General features: G+C 41.7%; 1 protein-coding gene across 6 annotated transcripts in view; it reads left to right on the forward strand.

Annotated features, from left to right (window-relative positions):
• LOC146754891 (receptor-type tyrosine-protein phosphatase T-like) overlaps positions 1-26,744 on the forward strand; it is a 272,501-nt gene that overhangs the window by 38,787 nt on the left and 206,970 nt on the right. For all 6 annotated transcript variants that reach the window (XM_085526637.1, XM_085526638.1, XM_085526633.1 and 3 more), the window contains 2 exons: positions 1,416-1,500; positions 2,788-3,008. In XM_085526637.1, the coding sequence (XP_085382763.1) occupies positions 2,885-3,008 (124 nt within the window). In that variant the 5' untranslated portion in view covers positions 1,416-1,500; positions 2,788-2,884. The remainder of the gene's footprint in view (positions 1-1,415; positions 1,501-2,787; positions 3,009-26,744) is intronic.

Here is a 26,744-nt window from a genome sequence, read left to right on the forward strand (position 1 = left end):
GGAAATAACTATGTCTGCTGTGTTGAGCAAATCAGGAGAGAAGCTCTCAAAACAAGTGAGCAGTGGGTTATGCCTAAGCTGGGGATATTTAAGGCAGAATCCTGAAGTTCACATTCAAGCACGGAAAGTGAGTGACGTGGTAACTTTCTGGTGCGCAATCCTACACCCTGGTCAGAAAGGTGACTGAAAGCAGCCCTCTGTGGGTTTGCTGATGGAAAAGCTGAGTTACCAGACTTTGATCCATAATCAGCACCATTATTCAATGAGACGGTTGGGATGGCCCATGTTAGAGTCAGGCAGTCTCTAATCTTTAAGTAGGAAGTTTGCAAAGCCTTGGATCAGTTACATTCTGAGTAGGAATAAGCTCTGTTTTTTTGTGGGGATTGAATATCAGTAAGACTCCAGCAGCAGGGCTCCCCTTTGCTCCCACAGTGAGGGGGTGTCCACAGCTCTGTACCTTTTCCCACATTTCATGGTGTCAGTGTGGAGTTTTTAACAATCAGCAGCACTTAAGTTAGCTAAGAGGCAGGCAGTGTGTTGGCACTGCCAAGAATGTCAGCAAGCAGTTTGTGGCCACCCCACATAATTGACACATCAGTGCGTTATTCAGAGTTTGCTCCGTACAAACTGTTAAACAATGAGTTAGGATTGCCAGCAAGGATAGTCAGTTTGGGAGTATGAAAATGTGTGCATCAGCATCTCTAAAATAAGAGAAGAAGAAGCAGCTTTGAGTCTGGGAAAGATTTACAGGTAGGCAGCACCCACTTGCTTTAATTAAGACTGAAAGAGAAGAGCTGAAGGTGACCTGTAGGGGTATAAATGAAGCTGGTGTGTGTAGTAGCAGAATAGGGATTAAAAGACCTGAGGAAGGGAACTGACTATCAGTGTTTGCTAGTGAGGAAGAGGAACCTGCAGCTTTTGGATGAGTACAGAGCTCTTCACTATTCAGTAAAAACCCAAACAGATTGAATGCAGTTTCCTCCTTTCTGGCTAAACAAAGACTGATGGAATATTACAATAAACTTCAGCCTTTTACTGCTTTAGTCAGTTTAAAATTATAGAGAACAGGTCAGCCCTGTGAGTGCAGAGGAAATAGGTCAGGGGTAAAGCATATGAACAATAGCATCTCCATTTTCATAAGATATATTATTCCTGTTTTGAGGCAGATTCTGGTCTTTGTGAAGTGCCAGAGGGCATCTGTTGTGAACTCTGGAACAGGTAGATGAATGGTGGCTGAATTTAACTAATATAAGGAAGCCTTCATTAACTAATGAACTGAATAAGTACAAAGAGAAACTGAGCTTGAATAACTCAGCTTCTCCTCTGAAAAGAAGAACAATGGCATGGAAATCAAATAACATACTCCTTACGTGGGAATAAATTTCTGGCCAATCAGTCCTTGATTTGTTTTCCAGGTTGTACCCGTGCTGGCAAGCTTCATTTCTCATGAGTTGCTGGTAGTTGCTGGCTCTGGGATTCGTGGGTGGTTTATGCCAGAAGGTGAGTCCCAGTCTTGGCATTTGAGCTCTGTGTTCCACATGCAATGTAGTTGTCAGCATTTGGGCTCATGACCTTATTCTGACTGACATATCCTGTCCTATGCCCTGGAAAACCCATATGTGCACAATCCACTGTCAAACAGAGTTCATAGAGAGGACACGTTATTCATATAAACCTTGTTTTGAAATCTTTGGTCTTTGCCCTTTACCTGTTTATCTGTAAGTTTATTTACAAGACTGCTCTGTGTCCATTTGTGTCTAGATGATAAGTGACAAAATTAGATCTCACTTAAGGCTTACACTTGTTTACTTCTAGAAGATGGTGTGATATAGGTGCTAGGAGAGGTGAATCTATTGCAAAACAAAACAAAAATATTTCATTCAAAATTGAGCTTAGATACTTTCTTCTTGTAGTTCAGACTCTTTTACAAGGAATACAAATATGCAATCAGGTAATAGTGCAATCAGTGTCCTAATCAAAGTCAGGGGTCACTTGCTAGATGATCTCTTCGTTTGACACAAGTAGTAGGTGGCCAGATAGATAGTAGAGGACAGACAATTGCTATAGATAAAGAAACAATACAACCAAAATCAATTCAAACTTTTTTACTCTTATGACAGCAATATGAGTCATGCTGAAAAAACCTTCACAGCACACCTTTGTTTTTTTTTTTTTCCCTGGTAAATGTTTCAAAGGCTGAATATGAAATTTGGGTACAATTATTATTCCATTAAAAATAAAGATGTACTGCATCTGATTTCACTGTGTATCCAAACAGTTTTTAACATTTTTTTTCCAGAACAAAATTGCACCAAGTAAATTCGTGCTAGAAACTTGCACTTAACACAGGAAAGAAACATTATTTTCTGGGCTGAGTGTACAGATGCTGCTGCTTTGGTACACGTGAAGTTCTTTTGTGTTTTATAGTCAAGTGTGTGATTTTTTTTTTTTCCACGTGGATGTACTTTTCTTTTGAAATGCCATAAAAATGTATTTTCTCCGCTTCCAAACAAAGATCAACAAGTATGTGATGCACTGACATGTCAGCAGTTACACAGGATAATTTTCCATGAAAAGGATGCTAATTAACTTGAATCAAAATGAATTTGAACTAGAACTTGCCTTCTGGTGGGTGAAGCATGTAACAAAAGTAATAGCCTATGAAAAAATGGGACACGTGTATGAAGGTTTTTCTTTTGTGGTGTGGCACTCAGGAAAATACTCTTCATGTTGTGGAATTTGACGGTGCAGTGGTTGGTAAGTTTCTCTCTATTTCATTCCCCATAGATACTCTTGAAGCAGAACTGCTGAGTCACAGCCTGCACCAGTGACGGAGCTCCTGGTGGGAAGGCAGGGCCTACCCAGGGGAGCTTAAGTGCATGTAATGTGTCTGAGTGATTGGAAGGGCTGGAGCCAAGATCTACCCTTTCCAACACCTCATTTGAGGGTTGGTGGTGAAGGTGAGGATATCTTGTTGGAGATTCCTGTATACCTGAGGCCTTCTCAAAGTAAGTAGCTACTTTTCTTTATTTCTGTGTCTGCTGTGTTTGAGCAAATCCTCACTTGTTGCAGCCTGTGATCTTGCTCCTCTGCTGTTGTAGTTGTGCTTTCTGTTGTGTTACAGCCCTAAATTGTGCTCTTAGTCTGTGGTAGCTCTATGGGCTTTTTCCAGACCTTATTTAAAAACAAATGGAAAATGGGCAAAGTGGGTGTGAGAGTCAGACGAAAAAGTTTGGGTTTCACAGTGTCAACAACATGTATTGCCTCCTTTGGATTCCTTGACAGGTGACAAAAGATCAGAATTTCTATATTCTTCGCTGCACTATTTGTTACAAGGCTATACTACAAAAGGAGAACTGTGGTTTCTTTTTCCTATTTCCATTTCTTTTCTTCCTGTTCATTAAACTTCTCTTTGTAGAACATAGTTTATCAACTGGATGTATATGAAAGGATGCAGCCTTTTCAGCCAGAAATTTGACTCAAGCACTGCTGTTGAGAGGAGAATGCCAGTTGTGCTCTGTTAGTACTCTGTTGAGTGTGGAGTAGCTTTTGATTAGTTTTAGTTTTAATGTAGGCATTCTGCAGGTGAGAGGAGGTTCATGTAGAATCAAGGTAAATGTTTTTGAAAGGCTGTTTCATTTGATCAAGCAGCAATAATAAACTTGCAATTGTTGCATATATATTTCTAGGCAAGTCAGTAATTTGCTTCCAAAGTGATTTGGTTATGTTTGGCCACTCATAATGAAAAGCCTTATTCTGATTAATCTACAGCACATGTCAATTAATCTCTTGTGTAAGACTGAACTATAGTGCCTAATGTGGTTCTTCAAAGTGATAACCCTCTTATGCTTTGCTAAAAAAGTACTTGTCTTTGCAGTTCTGAAATAGATTAAATTAAATTTCACATTGTTGCTGTGAAGAGAGGAGGTAAGAAGAGCCCAGTCTCATAGAATCATAACTGGAAAGCAGTTTTGCTCTTCATGAACACTCTTGTAACCTCACTGTACTAACCTATGGGCAGAACCTAAAGGAAATGACATAAAATCCAATTTAACTTCAGACTCTTTCATTTTATAAGCAAGAAGAATTTGTGAATCTGCATAGATGCAATTGAACAAAATATGTAATGCAAGCCCTTTTTCATTGACTTAATTTAACCAATTTCAGCCACGTGTCAAATCACATGAGGGGGATGCTCTAGAAACTAGTAAAGTCACAAACCTCTTAACTAATCTTGTTGATGCTAATTTAAATTCTTGTAATAAATTTCTATTATAAAAATATCAGAGGGAAATAGGAAATGCTGGTACATAATGCTCAGGAGATATGAAAACTAGTCTGATTGGCTGGGAAACTTGTGCCTTTCAAAATTCCACACTTACGAGCAGTCCTATGAATGTTTTGGTCAGTTGCTGGCATTTAATGAAACCTGCAGAATTCATGGCATCTGTAAGAGACCCACATTGCATTAGTTGATGATGGGGCTTGGGCCAACAGGCTCAGTGTCTCTGGATGATGGATCTCAGGTTGAAAATCACTGTGCTCGCTCACCCTTCTGATCATCCTGGACGTCAGATTCATGGGAAATCAAAGTTGCTTTGTTATGCTCATTTCTGAATGGAAACGCTTTGCACGCCTCTCATGTCTACATCTGGGCTTTGGGTCAGATGCTTTGCACACTCAAGATTTCATTCAGTAGCTGTGGCAGAGTGCATCATGTTAGGTTTTCATTCGTCAGTCCTGGGTGCTTGAAACTGTAAGGAAGAGCCATTCTCACAATATGAGAGAGAAACCTGAAGTTGTGGGGTCCTCAGCGCATCAGCTGCAGCTGACTAGCTAGTTAAAGATAATCTGGTCTTTCTAATTTAAAAATGTAGTGTAAGATGATAAGTTAAAGGGAACACTGTTACGGTTGTACATGACGCTAGAATAGATTTGTCCTCAGTGCTGTTACAAAACAAGTCTCCACAAACAAATTTTAGTGTCTCATTAAAGACTGCTTTATTGAGAGCATAGTGTGTGATAAAATGTTTGCTCATTAAGACCGGGATGTGGTAGCATTGTGGTGGAGTGCTTGTTCATTAGGACCGGGATGTGATGGTGGAATATGGAGGCCACAAGGGTTGCAGAGCACTCTAATTTTATGGGTAGATTGTGTACTCTGCATAGTTACAGGCAAAGCGCGCCCCGATGGATACAAAGTTTCACAGAAGGACCAACCAAGGAATGACACACCAAGTGGCACGATCACGACCGACCAATTAAAGGACAATACACTCGGGATGGACCTTAAAAAAGAAGTTGCAAGGGACGGGAAGGTGCGGCAGTTGGAGGAACGAGGATTCCCCTGTCGCCCAGCGCTGAATTGCCTTTTTGTTTTACCCGCTACAATTAATAAAAGTTTCTAATTGGAACATTATCGGCTCATTGCTTGTAAATTGATGACAATTTGGTGCCGTGACTCGGATGGGAATACTGGCGTGGGTACGAGCCTGAGGGGGCGCCCCGCCTAAATAGGCGGCCTCGGCTCCTATCCTCCCGCCCTACTCCTGCCGACGATCCGAAATTTAAAACACAAAGGCAAGGAAAAACCGGTTAACCCTTTAAATTTCGTGCACGAAAGTCCGGACGAAGACGCAGGACAGGTGAGTATAGTCCGGTCTGGGTTGGGAATCCGGCGTGTGGCGAGTGTTGTGTGCTTGTGAAGGGGGGCCGGCAGCCGGCACTAACCCGAGCGAGTGTGGACCCCACAGTAGTGCGGTTCCCATTGCCCGCGAGGGCGTGGGCCACGACCTGGGGGAAGCGAGTGAATGCAACACTGAGTGAGGGCACGCCGAAGGGTGGGTACAGGGTATAAGCGGGACCCTTTCACCACCACAACCCCTAGGGCTATGGGCTCTATGGAGGGTTATTCTTTGGTGTTCCCCTAGAGCTACGGGCACTAGGGATGATTATTATTATTTAGGTGTTCCCCTAGAGCTACGAGCACTAGGGATGATTATTATTCAGGTGTTCCCCTAGAGCTACGAGCACTAGGGATGATTATTATTATTTAGGTGTTCCCCTAGAGCTACGAGCACTAGGGATGATTATTATTTAGGTGTTCCCCTAGAGCTACGAGCACTAGGGATGATTATTATTCAGGTGTTCCCCTAGAGCTACGGACACTAGGGATGATTATTATTTAGGTGTTCCCCTAGAGCTACGGGCACTAGGGGGAGCTACAGACGTTGAATAAAACAAGAGAGCAAGAAGTAAAGAACGAGATGGGGCAGTGTAAAACTAAACCACCCACCCCTTCTAAACGACCATCCATTCCTAAGGACTCACCTTTAGGGTTCATGCTAATTGCCTGGACGCACTATCCAGGAACAAGAAATAAAGATAAAGCAAAGATGATTTATTATTGTATAGAAATTTGGAGCGGACAACAAATTGGCCCGGCAGTATGGTGGCCTAAGTATGGTTCTAATGAAGATTGGGTACAACAGCAATTAAATTTTTGGGTAAACTCCAAAACCCCTTTCAATCAAGAAGAAAGTGACTATGCAGCAGTATGGGTCACTCGCCCAGAGGGTTTAGGAGTCCCCATTTTTAATTTGACACGAAAAGAAAAAGATGTCGAAAAACGTAAACCTCGAAGGGAAGAGGAGGCCTTAGTGGGACCCCCACCATATGCTGTACCACCAGCAATTCCCCTACCTTCTCCTCCTCAGTTGGATCATGGGCAGATGGATTCGAGAGAGGGAGAAGTACAAAAGATAGAAGGGGGAGGGCCTGTGACACGGGCAAAGGCACGACAAAATAACCTCTACCCTTTAAGAGAAATGCCCATGGGAGGTCCACAACCTCAGATGGGGTTTATATCAGTGCCCTTAAATTCAGGGGATGTTAGAGATTTTAAGAAGGAAATGGGTAATATACTAGAAGATCCCCTGGGGGTGGCAGACAGAGTAGATCAGTTCTTAGGGCCAAATGTTTATACCTGGGAGGAACTACAATCTATTCTAAGTATACTGTTCACAGCAGAAGAGAGAGGTATGATTAGGCGTGCAGGGATGCGCATTTGGGATGCTCAACATGCCCACGGGCCTGCTGCGGATATTAAATGGCCCTTACAGAATCCGCAATGGGACCATCAAAATCAACATCATAGGACTCACATGCAGGACCTGCGAACTATCATTATCCAGGGCATTAGGGAGGCAGTCCCAAGAGGTCAGAATATAAATAAAGCTTTTAATGAAAGACAAAAGAAGGAGGAAACACCCACTGAATGGCTAGAAAGGTTACGCAAGAATTTACAACTATATTCAGGATTGGATCCCGATACACCGATAGGCCAGGCTCTGCTCAAAACACAGTTCGTAGCTAAGGCTTGGGAAGATATCCGCAAGAAACTAGAAAAGATAGAAAATTGGCAGGATCGGGGGCTTGATGAACTTTTGAGGGAAGCTCAGAAGGTATATGTAAGAAGGGAGGAAGAAAGACATAATAGGCAGGTTAGGATGATGGTAGCAGCGGTCAGAGAAAGTAGGGAATTGGAAAGGAAAATGGGGGGATGGACGCAAAATCGAATTCCAGGACAGCAAAAATTTAGGAAGCCTGAAAACAGGGAGGAGGAGAGAATATGCTATTATTGCAGGAAAAAGGGACACATGAAGAGGGACTGCAGGGTTAGAATGAGAGACGAAAAGTCCTTCCAAGAAGACTAGGGGTGTCAGGGGCTCTATATATTGGGGACCCAGAAACAACAGGAGCCCTTGATAAAATTGAAAATTGGTCCCCAAGCTGAGGAGGTAGAGTTTCTAGTAGATTCAGGAGCAGAAAGGTCTACTATACAACAGATCCCCCTCGGATGCAAACCTTCCCGGGAAACTACCAAAGTAATAGGAGCAAAGGGAGAACCTTTTACAGTAGGAATAGTTAAAAATGTAATGATAGAAGCAGAGTCCAAAGTGGGGTTGGGTGATTTCTTGATACTGCCTGAAGCGGAGTTCAATTTGTTAGGACGGGATCTGATTATTGCATTAGGCATAGGACTAGAAGTAGAGAATAAAGAATTGAGAATCAAACTCTGCCCTCTTAGGGTAGAGGATGAACAAGAGATCAATTCTGATGTCTGGTATACCCCCGAGAGTGTGGGACAACTAAAAATACCCCCTTTCACGGTAAAAATCAAGAATCCTGAAATCCCAGTAAAAATAAAACAATATCCTATTTCCCTGGAAGGAAGGAGGGGTCTCAAACCAGAAATAGATAGATTAGTGAGCAAAGGATTACTGGAACCCTGTATGTCCCCATTTAATACCCCTATATTACCGGTAAAGAAACCTGATGGAACATATCGGTTGGTTCATGATCTGAGGGAAATTAACAAGCGCACTGTATCTAGGTTCCCAGTTGTAGCTAATCCCTATACATTGCTAAGTAAATTAGGGCCCGACAACTTGTGGTATAGTGTCATAGACTTAAAAGATGCTTTTTGGGCTTGCCCTTTAGATGAGACATGCCGCGATTTTTTTGCATTTGAGTGGGAAGACCCAGATACTAACAGAAAACAGCAATTAAGGTGGACTGTACTCCCCCAAGGCTTCACAGAATCCCCTAATTTGTTTGGGCAAGCCCTAGAACAGATCCTGCAAGAGTATCAGCTAGATCCTGATACCAAATTAATACAGTATGTAGATGATCTATTAATTGCTGGAGAGGATGAGGGAAAGGTTCGGAAAGAAAGTATTAAATTGCTGAACTTTTTGGGACTGAAAGGACTTAAAGTATCAAAAAGGAAATTGCAATTTGTGGAAGAGGAGGTTAGATATCTAGGGCATTACCTGAGTAAAGGAGAAAAGAAGATAGATCCTGAAAGGATACAAGGAATATTGTCCCTGACGTCGCCAAGCAATAAGAGACAAATAAGACAATTGCTGGGATTAGTGGGATATTGTAGACAATGGATCGAAAATTATAGCAGTAAAGTAAAGTTCCTATATCAAAAGCTCAGTACCGATGGATTAATAAAGTGGGATAGACAAGATGAAGAGAATCTACAAAAGCTGAAGGAGGATCTCATCAATGCCCCTGTCTTGAGCCTGCCTGACTTAAAAAGACCCTTTTATTTATTCGTTAACATAGACAGTGGTACAGCGTATGGGGTTTTAACACAGGATTGGGCAGGGAAGAAGAAACCCGTTGGATATTTGTCAAAATTATTAGACCCTGTGAGCCGAGGATGGCCCACTTGCTTACAAGCAATTGTTGGGTGTGCGTTATTGGTAGAAGAAGCCAGGAAAATTACTTTTAACAGCAATATAAAGGTACTATCTCCCCACAATATTAGAAATGTGCTCCAACAAAAAGCTGAAAAATGGATATCTGATTCTCGTCTTCTAAAGTATGAGGGTATCTTACTGGAAGCCCCTAACTTAACCCTGGAGACCACAAGTCTCCAGAATCCTGCAGAATTCTTATATGGAAAACCCGAAAATGTGGGACTCATTCATAACTGTTTACATACGATAGAAGAACAAACAAAAATCAGACCAGATTTAGAAGAAGAAGAATTAAGAGAAGGGGAAAAATTATTTGTGGATGGATCCTCTAGAGTAGTGGAGGGAAAGAGAAGATCAGGTTATGCAATAGTAGATGGAAAGACCCTCCGGGTATTGGAATCAGGACCCTTGAGTAACACTTGGTCAGCTCAAGCTTGCGAGCTGTATGCTGTTTTACAGGCACTAAAAAGATTACAGGGAAAAGAGGGCACTATCTATACCGATTCCAAATATAGTTATGGGGTAATACATACCTTTGGGAAGATTTGGGAAGAAAGGGGATTGATAAATTCCCAAGGAAAGGACTTAATACATCAAGAATTAATAAAGCAACTCTTAGTGGCCCTACGAAAACCAAAGAAGATAGCGGTGGTACACCTTAGAGGACACCAACAGGGGACCGATTACAAGACTAGAGGAAATAATGCAGCAGACCTAGAAGCTAAGCAAGCTGCCCTCAGGGAATTGGTCCTGAGGCAGGAGAGGCAGGAAGAATTGACACATGATGAGGCCCCTTCGTTTACACCGAAGGAAGAACAAAAACTGAATCAAATGGGAATAACTAAAAACACAGAAGGGAGGTGGTATCTAGCTGACGGGAGAGAGGTACTGCCTAAGTCAATAGCATCTCAGGTGCTGACCCAGTTGCACGAACGGACCCACTGGGGAAGCCAAGCTTTAATAGATCATTTTGCCACTAAGTACATGTGTATAGGCCTACATAATCTAGCTAGACATATTACTCAAGGATGTATTACGTGCTTAAAGATAAACAGAGCCGTACAAAGAAAACTGCCTATGGGGGGAAGACCCTTGGCCACTAGGCCATTTTCTAGAGTCCAAATTGACTTTACCGAATTTCCTAAAGTAGGAAGATATAAATATGTATTAGTCATAATAGACCACCTCACACATTATGTAGAGGCATTCCCCACAACTAAAGCAACAGCTCAGGTAGTAACAAAAATATTACTCGAACAAATCATCCCTAGGTATGGGGTAACAGAAGTAATAGATTCAGATCAAGGACCACACTTTACATCAAGAATCACTAGAAATATAGCTGAAGCCTTGGGAATAAAATGGGAAGAACATACTCCCTGGCACCCACAGAGTTCAGGGCGAGTAGAGAGAATGAATGGGGAACTAAAAAAGCAATTGGCCAAATTAACACTAGAAACTAAGCTCTCATGGATAAAATGCATTCCCCTTGCCCTCTTAAACCTTAGGGCCCAGCCCCGGGCTGACATAGGAATATCTCCCTTCGAAATGTTATACGGAATGCCATATGATGCAGGAACCCCTAAAGATCACCCGGGGGTGGTAGATCAGAACATTCAAGCTTATATCACGGAATTAATGAAGTATAAACAGGAATTGTGGAAAAAGGGACAATTGACTCAAAGACCCCCTCTGGACATTACCCTCCATCGAATAAAGCCTGGAGATTGGGTTCTGATAAAGACCTGGAGAGAAACCACACTGCAGCCTCGCTGGGAAGGTCCCTATCTGGTGTTATTGACTACCAATACTGCCATCAGAACTGCTGAAAAAGGATGGACACATGCTAGTCGTGTTAAGGGTCCAGTACAAAATCACGAATGGAGAGTCACTAGTCCAGCGGGTGATTTGAAAGTAAAACTGTCACGAAACCCTCCGTCAAGGAAAATGAGAACATGAATTAACAATGATTGTATAAACGTATCAGTATAGAATTTAATGTAGAAGGGAATATTTTGACTATTGTGAATGCAACTGTTGGGATATGTTTTAGAAAGGTAGTGGACCCACTGCGGAAACAGGGATACACAAATTGGTTATTAGCCTTCAGAGTGGCCGTGGAAATTTTAATAGAAGGGGGTAAACCTGGGGGTGAATTTAGATCCTTACCAGCATCACTTAAGTGTATAACCAGTGGGAAAAAGAATAGGGTGCAGTACCCCAAAGACCCACTTAAAAGGGAAGCAAAACCAGCCCCTCCTGAAGAATACTCTTGCTGCCGAGAAGATTATACACCCCATGGCTCGAGGCAACCGAGTCGATGGGCGAGGCAGAGGAGATAAAACATGTGGAGGGGTCTGCTCCATTATGAATGAATCCAAAGATTTAGAATCCAGAAGATACCCCAAGACTGGAAATAACTCCCCCGAACAATTAAAGACTCACTACTGCAGTGGGAAAACTGCCTATCTAAAACTAGCTCAATTGATAATAATATTAAGTCTCATTAATGAGGGTTGGGGTACAGAGGTACAGACACATGAGTCATTTAAGTGGTCCCATCAGAAGTAGTGTTACAAAATAGAAGGGGGTTGGATCTTCTCCTATTGCAGCAAGGGGGACTATGTGTGGCTCTTAAAGAACAATGTTGCACCTACGTTGATCAAACGGGGGTAGCAATAGATACAATGCCTGAACTAAGAAAACAGAACAAAGAAAAAGAGCCCAGGAGTCGACAAGAACTAAAACGGTTTAATGAGCAAAACAAAATAGTACAATAAAAGAAAAGGGGGGACTGTGATAAAATGTTTGCTCATTAAGACCGGGATGTGGTAGCATTGTGGTGGAGTGCTTGTTCATTAGGACCGGGATGTGATGGTGGAATATGGAGGCCACAAGGGTTGCAGAGCACTCTAATTTTATGGGTAGATTGTGTACTCTGCATAGTTACAGGCAAAGCGCGCCCCGATGGATACAAAGTTTCACAGAAGGACCAACCAAGGAATGACACACCAAGTGGCACGATCACGACCGACCAATTAAAGGACAATACACTCGGGATGGACCTTAAAAAAGAAGTTGCAAGGGACGGGAAGGTGCGGCAGTTGGAGGAACGAGGATTCCCCTGTCGCCCAGCGCTGAATTGCCTTTTTGTTTTACCCGCTACAATTAATAAAAGTTTCTAATTGGAACATTATCGGCTCATTGCTTGTAAATTGATGACATAGTGAACAATGGATATTTAAGGTTATTTTTTGAGAGCAGAAATAATTTACGTTTAAAGAAAACTTTGACTTTATTTCTTGACCATCTTAAGCTATAAATCTTAAGCTGTGTTTTACTTGCTCTGTTATTACCACAAATGCAGTGTAGTAAAACATGAAGTACTCAAAAAAAACCCCGCAAACATTATTGAAGTCTTATATGGGCACTTAATGTTGAAACATCTTTACTACCAGTTTATAGACACTTAAAATATCATTGTCCTATAAGGTCAATTGCTCTTGCAACTTCACTAATGGCAGTTACACTGCCTACCCTGTATTGCATTAAACCTTCGTGTACTTATTTAGAGTCATGTGCTTCTTCCTCTTTCAATGCTCTTACATATGTTATAGGAATCAGAACTTTTAAAGCAGGCTTTTAAAAATCGGATGTAACTTTTAAATCATATGTGCCTTCCTTTTGTTTATTTCTAGAGCTGTTAGAGACACAAATGAAAATGCTTTTGTAATATAATTGATGTCTGACTATAACATGAATCTTGTCATATTCAACTTTTACCTCTGTTCTTGTACTTGTATCATTCTGCTCTTTTAGCAGAATTGAAGAGGATAGTGTCTGGTCTTGATAGCTTGGGTACAAAAAGGGATCTATGGCGAGTCCTAAATGAAATCATTTATCTGCTTTAAAACTATACTTCAAGGACTGTTATGCCTTCAGCAGAGATTTGCAGGGGAGGGGAAGAGATCAGAAGGAAAAACTGAAGCGATGGGTCATCATGACATAGTTGCGTACAAGCATCAATAAATACACTTCTTAGGGGCAGCTGCTGGTACGTCTTCCTCCCAAATATGAGTACAGAGGTATGGTGTCTGCCAGCACCCACTGGGCAGCTCAACACACAGCTACATGCCACACACACTCAGGGGAATGCACAAAAGGTAATTTGTGTAGGCATAAATATATGTACTGAGAATATAATTCCTTAGGAGCAGGCAAGCTGATTGTTTGATTCAAATTGTTTCTTAATTGAAACACAAAAGAGCTCCTCTTTAATCTTCAGAGTACTTGAAATCATGTCTAGCTGGGAATATATGAACAACAGTATATGAACTGCATCTTTGAGGAATGATGTCTCTACTTTTTTCCAGTAACAGATGCCATTTGGATTAACAAATAGGGATTCTCCTCACAGCAGCAGTATCTGATGGGGTTATCAAATTCTCTGAAACTAAAGAGAATGTGACAGTGACATCAATCAGATGTTATTGCTGCACATACAAATTCATTTGCTAGCCCAAGTGGTAGTTCATTTTTGTGCAGCTGGGAAATTCCTTTCAAGATTTGGTAATAGCTCAGCAGTGTGTATGAGTGGATTTGTATACATAAATGACATATATGGATGCTGTGGCAGCAGTACAAAGCCATACAAATCTGGAGCTGTTTGTTCCTGATTTGAGGCTTTCCATCATCAGAGCTTTGTCTTTTTGGCCTGTGTTAAACATGGGGCGCATAACATCAAGTTGAAACTTGCCGTGGTAGATTCACAGATGTTTCACCTATGTATTCGTTAAATTAAATGTAGGTCTGTAGTGACAAATTTCAGTCTTGATTAAACCTACGTCGGATTATAGTCTGGTGCTGCAGTTTTCACGTTCATTTTGTAGTGGAGTAGGTATCAGGCTTAAAACCTTAACTTATATCCATAATATTTAGAGGATATTCAACACTAGACTTCTGTTATAACATTGCCTTTATGGTTTTAAATGGTAATTGCCCTAGTGGCTATTTTATGCACTCAAGTATAAGTGCTCTATATGTGTATAATACCTGGATTTAACAGTTGTCTTCGTTCAGAGCCATATCAGGCATAGCAACAGCTCCTGTGGGTCAAAAGCTTTTGCCTTTTGAATACCCTCCGTGCCTCTCTGAGTTGACCTTCTCTTAGGAAATAGGTTCACAATAGGGCTGAAACGTCCTGCATGCATTTCTCATTTCGTAGTGGAGCATTGCAACTGCTATGTCCTCTTGGGCTTTGAGCTTTGAAGAGCTCCTCTTCCTTATGGCTGCTTTTAGACAAGAAAAAATATGCCAGCAGACTCTATATCTGTGCGTTAGCACTCCATGTACTGCATTCCCTTTCTGGGCTGTTGCATTAATTTCACAGTGTTTTCCAATATCTAGTAGCTCTGAATCAAAAGAATCTTGGTCTTTTCTGTTTCTAGCAGTTCTGGATTTAGAACAGTCTAGAAATTAAACGATGTCCTAATCTTTCCTTAGTGGCAAATGAGGGAAGAGTACTTGTCTGTGTGGGCATGGCCAAATTGTGGCACTGGGACTTACAGTCCTGATGTTAATCCATGGAGAGAACATCCTCCTATCCACACTGTTATTGGGCCATGAGAAATTAGTTTATTATGAACAGGATTTAGGAAAAAAATTAATGAAGTGTCATTAAAAAAAAATATATATATATATATACACATATATATTTTTTCTTAAAGCACCCTGTAAAGTAAAAGCATGAATTCAGTTTGTTTGTGGAGTCAGAGGCATCTCGATATGTATTCGCACTTGTTAATGAAGGGGGACAGCTGCCTGGAGATGCAGAAATTGTAGTTGAAAGGAACTCTGAGAAACACTTATAAGTGTATGTCTATGTATTTTTAGATAGTCTTTTGTACAGATTTGTATCTATTCACTGTAAGAGAAACGCTATCCTTTTACAGTCTCCATTGAGTGGTATTGGCTTTGAAAGGTATATTCCACCCCTGCTTTGTTCACATATGCACATTATTTCTATTTTAAGGTTTGCTGTGAGTAAAAGCAATCACTGGGTAGGATTCATCTCCTTACAACTATGTCTCTTTAGAGTCAGTGGAGATCACATCAGGACAGTCAGTAGATTCTCGAGTGCAATTCCTGCTATCTTAAAGCAACACTTAAATAGGTCAGATTAATTGTGCCTGAGAGGTTTATTTCTTTCCACTGATTATGGAGGGAGAGTAGATGTTTGTATCACAGTCATCAGCTCTGAAGCTCAGTGATGTGCATCCCACCTGTGGTGTCAGCACAGAGTGGTTCCTGCAGTGAGGTGCTTCCCATCTACTGGCCTCCCGCTCTGCATTTCTGTGGTTCTGCTTTCCTGCACACCAGTATGATTTTTGCCTTGACATTAGAGTTCATAGATGTGAAAATGTAGTCTCCAGATGTTTTAATTCTGCCTGTCAGCACAAGAACCACATTCTAAAACACTTCATTTGACATAATGCATAGGAGAGAAGTGGAGGTGCTGTAGGAGACTTTGTCAAATGGGTCCTTTGCTGTTACAACTAGGGCAAGTTAGCCCTGTTTTGAGCATGGTTGGATTATGCAACCTCCAAAAGCCTCTTCCAGTCTGGTTAATTCTATGACTCTTCATCCAGAGTTTTTCAAATTCATGGTTATTAGTGGCAGGTTTTAAGTCGGGCAATCTGTCTTTTAACAGGTCATAACATAGCAGCCAGTCTTGGGCCTGTACCTTGCTATCTGACCTATTCCTGGGGCTGGATGAGGAGAGCTGCCTGGATTTTCTCCATGAAGTTAGGCAGGATCTTCTGTAGGTACTCAGCAGAGCATTGCTTGGCAAACTTTTTTTCCCCTTTCCTTCCTCTACAAAGAATAAGTATATAGAATAAAGTGAAAGAAGATATTTTTCTGTTCTGCTAAGGCAATTTTGTAAGACTTGGCGTGAGTATCCTGGGAGTCTAAGCTAAAGATGGTGAACATATGGGAAAGCCCAGGAGGAAGCACAGAGTTTTAGTTTTCAAACCTTACTCTTGGATTGCTACAGTAATGTAATGAAAGGACATTAAATGAGCTGAAGTTATTAAACCCTAAAGGTTACAGAGTCCTATTGGGGGCCAAATTCAAAATGTAATTAAACCAAGTCCAGATATTTTAATTTCTAGCTGGAGATTTACACAACATAATTAGATTCTTCTTCCAATTCTAAACTTTATTGAAAATAAGCTTGTTAATTTGTTAATTTCTCTTTAGCAGTAACTGAATTGACATTGTTTAGAGCCACTTGGCTCTAGTAAAACAGTAGGTACCAGTATCAAAGAGTCATGGTTCAAATCAGATCATGTATCTGGGAAAACAGATGCTTGCACTCTGCTATTAAAGTCTCACTCCCCCAAAACCATGTAGTCTGCAAATGGTTATCCATTCTGATCCTCCAAGGCTCTCCCTGCCTGTTGTTCCAGATGGTCCATTGCTGGTATAATGCTCTCCATTACAGTGTGTGAGAGAACAATGGTCCTAGAACTGTTAATTCTGCTTATTAGGAATATAGGATTACACTTATAAGAGGTTGTTTCCATCTAAAACATTCCGATTTCATTGTAAAATGAACTTGAGTGAGTTTAACTCTTCAAGAACACTATCTTTAAAAAACAAAACACAAGAACAACAACAACAAAAAGTTCACCAAACATGAACACCACCGAGAAAAATCCTTAAAACAAGCCAAAATCCAAAACCAAGGACATATCTTTATGGATTTGACTTGGCTTCCTATTGCTGGATTGGCTCAGCTTTTAGTAGTCCCTTCTGTCATTCTGTCTGACTAGCTGCTCTTCTCTGAAGGAGTCGGATTGGCTCTGCTATCTATTTTCCTCAGGGAGAAAGCTGGCATGTGGTTCAGGTGCCTTGTGCTGCAGTTTGCAGGTCTGTGCTGGAAAGCTGACTCTTGAGATGACCTGGGTGAAAAAGAAGACGTCACTCCCTCTGCCCCACATCAGTTTATTTCTTGGACTAATTCTGTGACCTGTTTGGGCATTGTGACTCCAAACAAGTTTATTCATGAAACACATCTTGAGTGTGTCCTGTGACTGCCTTGGAGCTGGGAAGATGATTTGAGGGGGCAAGAAGCCAGCAGTCTGCCTTGGTGAGTTGTGCGCACACTAACTAGGGTTTGAGTGACCTGGAATAATCAGGCACTGGCAAGGTATACCTGGGTGCTGTGAAAAGGTGTGGATTAGAATTCTTAAGGTGAGGGGAGACTCAGTCCTAAAACTCGCTCCTTGGTTGTTTGTCTTGACTGTTGGAGGCAACGGGCTGGCACTGAAAAAATGCTTAAGTTTTAAATTCAGAACAAAAACCTGCAGCAAGCCAAATCACCTTATTTAGAACTTACTAATTGCTTATAACTTTGCTACATCAGTGAAGACATTAGTTAGAAGCAATTGTGGGGCAAGGAGGAAGATAAGAACATGTTTTTAAGACTGTCTTAATATTCAGTCGTACTAAACAAGGTTGCTATGCTTGAGACAACAAGAGTAGAGGAGAACTGCTGAGAGTTGCTCTCCTGCTGGAAGGTGTTTGTGTTTGGAAGTACAAGCACTCTGCCCAAGAGACAGCGGGCTGCAGGCTGGCGTAAAAGCTGCTTCAAGGACAGAATCCAGTGAGAATGGTTTGTATGCAGGTGGAGGAGAACATGAACCTTGGGCACCACTCTCCCTTTTTTGTTTTGTTTCTCTACTCTGATAGGGTTGTGTAGGGCTGGGCTTCTTAGAGGAGTAACTGTATTAAAGACAGCAATTCCTGAAAAGGTCAATTTAGGATACCTTCGTCTTGATTGGTAAACAGACAAAAAAATAGATGTGTGAGTTTTGCACTTGAATCTCGATGAGCAGGAGGCATGTGGTAATGTGTGAGAAGAGCCTCAATGTGCAGAGCAGCCCAGAGAGACCAGTTCAGCAGCAGATCGGGATGTGGGAGTCAGACAACGCTCCCACATTAATTAATGAGGTGAGGAAAGAAATAGAATCACGTGTTTTCCAAGTTTGTTCTCCAGAGAAGATTTATCTGGAAAAGCTTCTGTGTTAATTTAATGGAGATGTGCACACTATGAGGTGTTTGTATGAACAGTTCTGAGCTATTTGGATGCATGTCCCAAAAGCAGAGTAGGGCAAGCGGTGAGAAACTTCTCCCCTGCTTTTTTATTTGCTTACCTTATTTCTCACTGAACGAAGGTGCATTGGGTCTGAGAGCAGTGTCTGAGCCAGTTATTCCTCTGTCCTTCCGGGGTACAGTGCCAGTCCCTGCCTGTTCCCTGCCGGGTGTTTCCTGAGGGAAAACTGAATGAGGAGTGGGGAGTGAAGAACCTGTTTCCCCCAGGAGAGCAGCTCAGGGATTTGTATTGAAACAGGCCAATGATTGAGCTTAGTCCTTAACCAAAGTGTTAATGCTGGCAGCTTGCCTGCACAGTATAAAAAAAGAAGTAAAAAAAAAGGTAGGGGGAAGGATGAGGGTGAAGATGTGGATGGAAAAGAAAACACAGCAGCCTGTACAACCCATGCAAAAGAGACAAAATGAATGTGCTACAAGGAAGGCAAGCTTCCTGGGTGAGGTCAGAATGGAGAGGGGAGCAGGTCACAGGCACAAGCTTGAGAAGGTTAGCTTTGAAAAGCACTCCAATGGCTTTTTTCTGTGCTAGGGAGCAGCAGCTGTTGGTTGTGCCTCTGCTGAGGTTGAATTTTGATCTACTTCAAGCTGCAGTAAAAAAGATGCAATATCCTCTGCAAAATGCCTGCTGAGCACAGAGCTGGGTTTGCAGGGATTGCATGGGTAGATCAATCTATTGGCTTATTAGCTAAAATGATCAGGAATTGCATCACAATGGACTATCCCATAGCAGCTGATGGCTCTGAATTCTCATCTCTTCTCTTTGAATATCTATTTTATGTATGTATGTATATATATATATACATACATACATGTATATAAATATAAATTTAAGTTTCTTCATAAATTTTTAGGATACAGTGCACTCGTACCTTGTAACAATTGTATCTTCTGAGATAATTGTGCCCTTAATTTTTTCTGCTGGTTGTTTCTTCTAGGCTTGCCATCTGTGGGACTGGCAGTCCTCAGTGGCTTCAAACATCCCAGTGAAATTTGATCTGATCTTTCCTTTTTCTTTGTCTAAACAAGCATGGTCTAAACTAGTTGGTTCAGGGTGCGTGGCACACAGAGCATGCTTGACTGAGAGTTTCCAGGCAGGGTGAGGATCCTTATGAGGAAAATCCATTCTCTTCAGTGAAAGCTGCCTGCAGAGCCTGGGAGCCCTGGGACAACTGCAGCCGTGCCTTGCAGTAATCTGGTAAGCAAGAGAAAGATGAGGCTGATTGGAAAATAAACCGAAATGATACAATATTTGCAATGGATAGCTTTCCTCCTGTCTCTGCATATATTGAAAGTTTGTGCTATTTCATGATGCCTCTCCTTTCCCTACCAAATGTTTTACTGTTTTGCTGCTTGCTCTGAAGCTCTAGCAGAGACCTGCTGTGGTACCTAACTTCTAATCTGAGGGTCAGCAGGTTGGGCTCATTCAACAGCAAACTCTGTGGTCACTAAAGTGTCACTGATGCCATGTCCCAAGATACATCCCAGTAAGGTTTTCCAGAAGTGAAAAGATGACAGTTCTGACAAAGGCCGATGAAGTGGGAATTATCAAAGCAATGTAAAAGGGGAGTGTGTTCAATGAAGAAAAGAGAAGTTTCCTTTTGGGATTGGGGGAAAGGACTGAAATGAAATGAAGCTTTCTTGTAAATATTATAGAGAAACTCTTTGCTGGCTTGGCTGAAAGACAAAGTTAGCATGAAGTAAACCGGACAATGAATTGTACAGACAGTTGGATAGGCAGGCCTTGGATTTCTTCATAAAGACCATTTCCTGTGTGTTGTTAATCCTGTTGATTTAAAAACAAAACAACAACAAAAGGTTTCCTTAATTGTCCAGAAGTTTGCTGGACACAAACCTTGATGGTTATTACGTATTTTCCAAGGATTGCACAAATCTAAGTTTTGTTTGGATGTCATTCTAGCTGACTCTTTTTCAGCCATGCAGTGGAATTTGAATGTGGGTTATTATAGTGGGTCCCTTTTTCCTTTACTGACAATTTTCCCAGCGGTGTAATCAGTCTGTGATAAGTTTTGATTCTGCGTTAACTCTTGTGAGATTGTTTTTATGGATTCATAAGGAATCAGACCTTTGGAACCTGCGTTAGCAGAACAGAAAAACTTTTCCTCTTGTCCTCTGGATGCAGAAACGTCGTGTCACCTAGAAAAAGTGACACAGTAATCACAAGCTGAATGTGAATTTGCAGAAGAGGGCTGTTGTATGGTCCTTAGCTTAGAACTGCATGATGCTTCTTTAGAAGGGAGACCCTGAGGAGGCGTTCAAAATGGAGTACTTGATATGCTTCATGTAAAAACCAATGCCTTAGTGGAAATCATGTGTTGCATTTTAATATTTCTGGTTTTGCTAAGGGAGAGGAGAAAAAAATAATCCAGGTTGCTATTTCTAAATGAGTTCTAGCGGTGACCCATACAGTCCACCTTCTTCTTTTACACAGGCACACAAGGGATCTCTCACAGTAAAGAGTGCTAAGTTTGCATGCTTAAATTTAAAATCCTGCTTAAATAGAGTTTAACTAAGACCTTAACTCTCTTGACATTAGACCTAATAATTATTAGGCAAAGCAAGTATTGTCTTTTATTAAACTAATGGGTAGAGTTGGAAGGAAAAAAAAGACAAGCTCCTGGGTGTAAAAGAATTTGTCTTTTTTTTTTTTTCCCCCCAACATCTCTTAGCGAGAGGTGGGGAGAATGAAGTATTTTCTCTTTCCATTCAGTGCTTTTCTTGCCCATGTCCTTGATTGACCATAACTCTGTTATATACTACATTATGAACTATTGCTGTTCTGTGGTTGTGTGATTAAAAATGAGAGAGGTCCTATTGGGGGAAGCTGCAGTCTGACTGGGACTAGACTCCATGGTGAGGTGCAGTAAGCAAAGGAGCAGCATCAGGAAGAGACAGTGAAAAAAGCATGTTTACAAAGGTCAGTTCTCCATGTGGTTTTGGTTTTGAAGACCAAGTACGTAATGCAGTAAGCTTCAGAAGCTATCAGCAGCTTCTCCTAGCTGACAATTCAGGTACTGGGGATAAAAGAAGTGATTTTGAAGGAACTGATGAAACTTGTGAGGTTACATGTTAACATCCAGTAGATGTGAGCTCCCAATTGCCAAGCTGGCCTCTGTGTTCTTTCATTTTTTGAGGCCTGTGGCAGATGTAGGAAAACATGAGGAATTCTGACCTGTGAATTAGGTTGGGATCTTTAATTAGGCAGGGAACACTTAGGAAAAAAATTGGCCTGAATGGGGATTTTTGAGCAATGAGCTGATTTGAGAGGTTCAGGTTTGATATCCTGCCAACTAAAGTTTTGCATTAATACTCAGGCCTCTCTTGCTGCGTGAAGTAGGATGAAATCTGTTTGGGTTTGCCCAGTTTAGCAACATTTTAACTGGTACAAAGCACATATAAACTGTCTGCAGGCTGCTCAGTGTCCCTGACTCATGCTGGATACAAGCAGCAGTTAAAGTTACAGCATCCCATTCTCCAGCTGTGCCTGGTCTAACAGGGCAATATCTGCTTGAGACTAAGAATGGTGTGGGTCTTCCTGGCCAGTTGGAAGAAAGCTTTAGCACACAAGCCTGGATGTGGAAACAGTCTCGTCTGCAAGAGTAACTCATTTCCATTGTTCTGAGACCTCATTTTCTATAATGATGTGGAAACACTGCTAATGAATTTCAATTCATGTTCATCAGATCTCTTGGATTTGATCAAATATAGGCAGGTCTAGTATAAGACTCAGTAAAAGGGGATTTAGTTTCTCAATAGCAGGAGTTATGTTCTCTCTATTGCCCTGTATTATCCAGCATCAGAACTAAGCTTGGTAGAGCCTGTTGCAAAGGTGGAATGTGCTTAGCTTAAAAACTAGGTCAGGGTCTGAGTAGGCAGTGATTAATATCAGGGTTCAGACCATGTGTAACCCATTTCTGTGAAATATTTATATTCTCAAGAAGGATTTTATCATGGGAGGATTTCCCAGCAGGTTAGGCATATACCAATGTAGCCTTCATTTTTCATGCTGTGATTTAACTGGGTCTATTCAAGAAATGAGTAATTGCTACATCATTGTGATTTTTTGCTTTATCTTAGAACTGCAAGTTTACCTGTTGCCTACAGGGTTCTAATATGAACCTGGTGAACCACGAACGAAATGCTGTTTTGGAATGTAGCTGAAATTAAATCTTGATGTGGATCCTTTGCATGATTTCTAGAATAATGTTCTGCAGGGTATCCCATAACACTGCTGTGATTCTAACACTTGCCTGTAAGAATGTTTCCAATGGCATCCCTAACAGCGACTGGGAATCACTGTATGTTTTCATCTGAGATGTGTACTGACAAAACTTTTAGAAGAGTGTTTTGAGAATGTGATCATTTTCTATCACTTCTATTTTGTTGGAGTGTTTGCTGTGATCATAAACATAATAATAAGAAAGCAAGAGGATGAAAACTGAGACACAGGCAAGATCCACGTACTCTACCTGGTGCTAGTATTGCCTCGCTATGAGAATCATTGTTCTCATCAGCCACAGAAAATGTAGTTTAGTTTTGTCTTCTCAAGCTTATCTACTTTACGCAAGCAGCTCTAAGACACCAGGCTCTGTCATGCCTGGTATGCCTGGTAGATAAGTCTACTTCATGCAGTCATTTAAATTACAGTGCTTATCCCTTTCATAGCATAACGAGTCGTTTTTTCATCTTTGAAGTGCTTTCAGACTGTTTGCTCTTAGTTCACCTAACACCTGAGAGACAGTGACTGAGAAACGGAGGTTAAGGGGCTTGCTTCAGGCACAGAAACAGTTGGTGTCTGGGCTAAATTCAGGTTTCTGTACACTTGATTCCCATTCCAGAATTAGGAGCCTCCATTTAAAAGCCAACTAAAGCTTATATCTCCTTTTTGTTTCTTTACTTTTTTAAAGGGTAAAAACTATTTTGTTGCTCCACTGCAGCAACGCTAATGCAAGTTTTAATGTGGTAGCTGTAAGAAGGTATTTGTTACAGGTGACAGCTTAGAGTTTCTCATAATGACAGCTCCACACAAATAATAATCCAGTAGTTCTGTGTTAGGGTTGTCCGATGGCAACAAAATTCTGAGAATCAAAGGTATGGATGTAATTAGGAATCTTGCTAATGATTCTGTGCGTTTTTGTTTTTTCCTTCTCAATGAAATGAGATTCACACAGATTAATTACTACCTGCTATAAATAAACCCTGAGAATGGAAATCTGCATCGCAGTGGCAGAGGGTAGCTGTCATTTAATATATCACAGCTTTCCATGCACCTGTTCACCCGGTACTGTTCCTATGGCAACTACACTGTCACGGTTTGAACTAAAAATCCACCTGCGTCTGTGACAGGGGCCGTGGGCCCCGGAGGGGCCCTAGGCCGAAAGGAAAAAGTTAATTAGGAAAAGAAAACAGCGGCAACGATCTAAGGAGGCACACTTATTTACTAAATACTATATCGAAATACAGGATAACACAATATAATACAATATAATTGAAAATTGAGCTAACGAATCAAGCGAAATAGGAGAGAGAATGAGTCCCGTAACCGAGAGGCCTACTGTGAATCTAGGCGAACGGCTGAAGGCTCCCACACACTGCCCTGAACGCCAGAACTCGAAAGACGTCAGTATGTTCTGCGACTGAGTTAATATAGAGTCCAGGTCCCGTGACCCATCGTGTTGTTCCCTGGGAGATGTAGTCTTCTTCTGTAAGTTGCAGATTCAGTAAAATTATTCATGCTTAATATGATGTTATGATGTGGAATACTGATAGCAAAAATTACAAAATTATTAAACCATGACATTCCACCCCTTATTCTACATCATTACATTATGTTTATACATACATACACACTCATATGTATAATTGTGAATAATCAGCAACCTTATTTTTCTCAACAATTTATATTTCTTCCATACAAATCCCTAAGTTGAGAACAAAACTCTATAACCTAACCTACTATTTATTAATTTTGAGAAAATGGCAAAACTGCCAGAAAAAGGAAAACATGTCAGCGGTAGAGGGGAAAGGCAGCGCTAGTAGGGCGTCCCCCACATCAAGGTGCACTCATCCTTTCCCAGCCACCACAGCAGATTTCCTTTTGACTTATACTTCTTTCCATGTGTGCTCTACACATGCATGGCCAGTGCAGGATATAGAGTCCAGATGGAAAACTTGCTTACAGAATGCCTAATTAAGGTATATAGAGAAAAAGTGTTTCCTTAACATTAATCCACTCTATCTTAAGTCCTATACCTAATTGAACTATTCTGTACCTAATTGAAATATTTTCTGAGACTCTACCTATATATCTACAGGAAAATCATTGGCTGCACTCCCCCAACATCAAATTCCCTTGTGGTACACATTGGACATTCCCATTTTTGTCCATCACCCACCACGTGCACCCAGGTCCCTGGGCAAAGACAGTACCCCGGAGAGGTTTGCCCTTTCCAGATGCTGGAAGGACCCAAACCGTCTTTCCCAACACGCTCTTTATGTGTACTACAGGAACCTTATCTCCCTCCACGGTACGTAGGGAGCTGGATTGGTTAGGACCATTGCGATTACTAGATCCTCGAGTGTTGACCAACCAGGTGGCTTCTGCTAAATGGTTCTCCCAATTTTTATACGTTCCGCCACCCATTGCTTTCAACATAGTTTTCAACAACCCATTGAATCGTTCAATCTTACCAGAAGCTGGTGCATGATAGGGAATATGGTAAATCCACTCAATGCCATGATTTTTGGCCCAAGTGGTTACAAGGGAATTTTTAAAATGGGTCCCATTATCTGATTCAATTCTTTCTGGAGTGCCATGCCGCCATAGGATTTGCTTTTCCAACCCTAATATGGTGTTTCGGGCGGTAGCATGGGGTACTGCGTATGTTTCGAGCCACCCAGTGGTTGCCTCCACCATGGTGAGTACATAACACTTACCATTGCGAGATCGTGGCAAGGTGATATAATCAACCTGCCATGCCTCTCCATATTTATACTTTTGCCATCGCCCTTCCCCCCAAAGAGGTTTCATCCTCTTGGCTTGTTTAATTATGGCGCATGTTTCACAATCATGAATAACCTGAGCAATAGCGTCCATAGTTAAGTCCACCCCTCGGTCTCTGGCCCACTTATATGTTGCATCCCTTCCTTGATGACCTGAAGTCTCATGGGCCCACCGAGCTAGGAATAATTCACCCTTGTTCTGCCAGTCCAAGTCTATTTGAGCCACCTCAATTTTGGCAGCTCGATCAACCTGATGGTTATTTTTATGTTCTTCAGTAGCCTTACTTTTAGGCACATGAGCATCTACATGGCGCACCTTTACAACAATGTTCCTTATTCGGGCAGCAATGTCTTTCCACAGTTCAGCAGCCCAAACAGGTTTACCCTTTCGTTGCCAATTATCATCTTCCCACTGTTGCAACCACCCCCATAAGGCATTTGCCACCATCCATGAATCAGTATAAAGATGAAGCATTGGCCACCTCTCCCGTTCAGCCACATCTAAAGCCAGCTGAACAGCCTTTACCTCTGCAAATTGACTTGATTCTCCTTTACCTTCAGTGGCCTCTGCAACTTGTCGTGTGGGGCTCCATACAGCAGCTTTCCATCTGCGATGCTTCCCTACAATACAACATGATCTGTCTGTGAATAGGGCAAATTTCTGTTCGTTTTCTGGTAGCTCATTGTATGGTGGTGCCTCTTTAGCACGTGATACCTCTTCTGTAGGTGGTATTTCAATTTTTTTACTCTCAGGCCAGTCCATGATCACTTCTAGAATTCCAGGACGTCTGAGTTTTCCCATTCGAGCTCGTTGAGTAATTAATGAAATCCACTTACTCCAAGTGGCATCAGTAGCATGATGGGTGGAGGGAACCTGTCCTTTAAACATCCAGTTTATTACTGGCAAGCGAGGTGCTAGAAGAAGCTGAACCTCTGTCCCAACTACTTCAGAAGCAGCCCGAACCCCCTCATACACGGCTAAGATCTCCTTCTCAGTCGGAGTGTAGCGCTCCTCAGACCCTTTATATGCTCGACTCCAAAATCCTAGGGGTCGGCCTCGGGTCTCTCCTGAGGCTCTTTGCCACAAACTCCAGGTGGGACCTTTCTCTCCAGCAGCAGTGTAGAGGATGTTCTTCACATCCTGTCCCGTCCGTACTGGCCCCAAGGCCACGGCACGGGCTATTTCTTGTTTTATCTGCTCAAAAGCCTGCTGCTGCTCAGGACCCCATGAGAAATTATTCTTCTTCCACGTTACCTGATAGAGGGGGCTCACTATGT

Source organism: Coturnix japonica, chromosome 37, assembly GCF_054131305.1.
Source record: "Coturnix japonica strain WE chromosome 37, WE-NBRP24, whole genome shotgun sequence".
Classification (NCBI taxonomy): domain Eukaryota; kingdom Metazoa; phylum Chordata; class Aves; order Galliformes; family Phasianidae; genus Coturnix; species Coturnix japonica.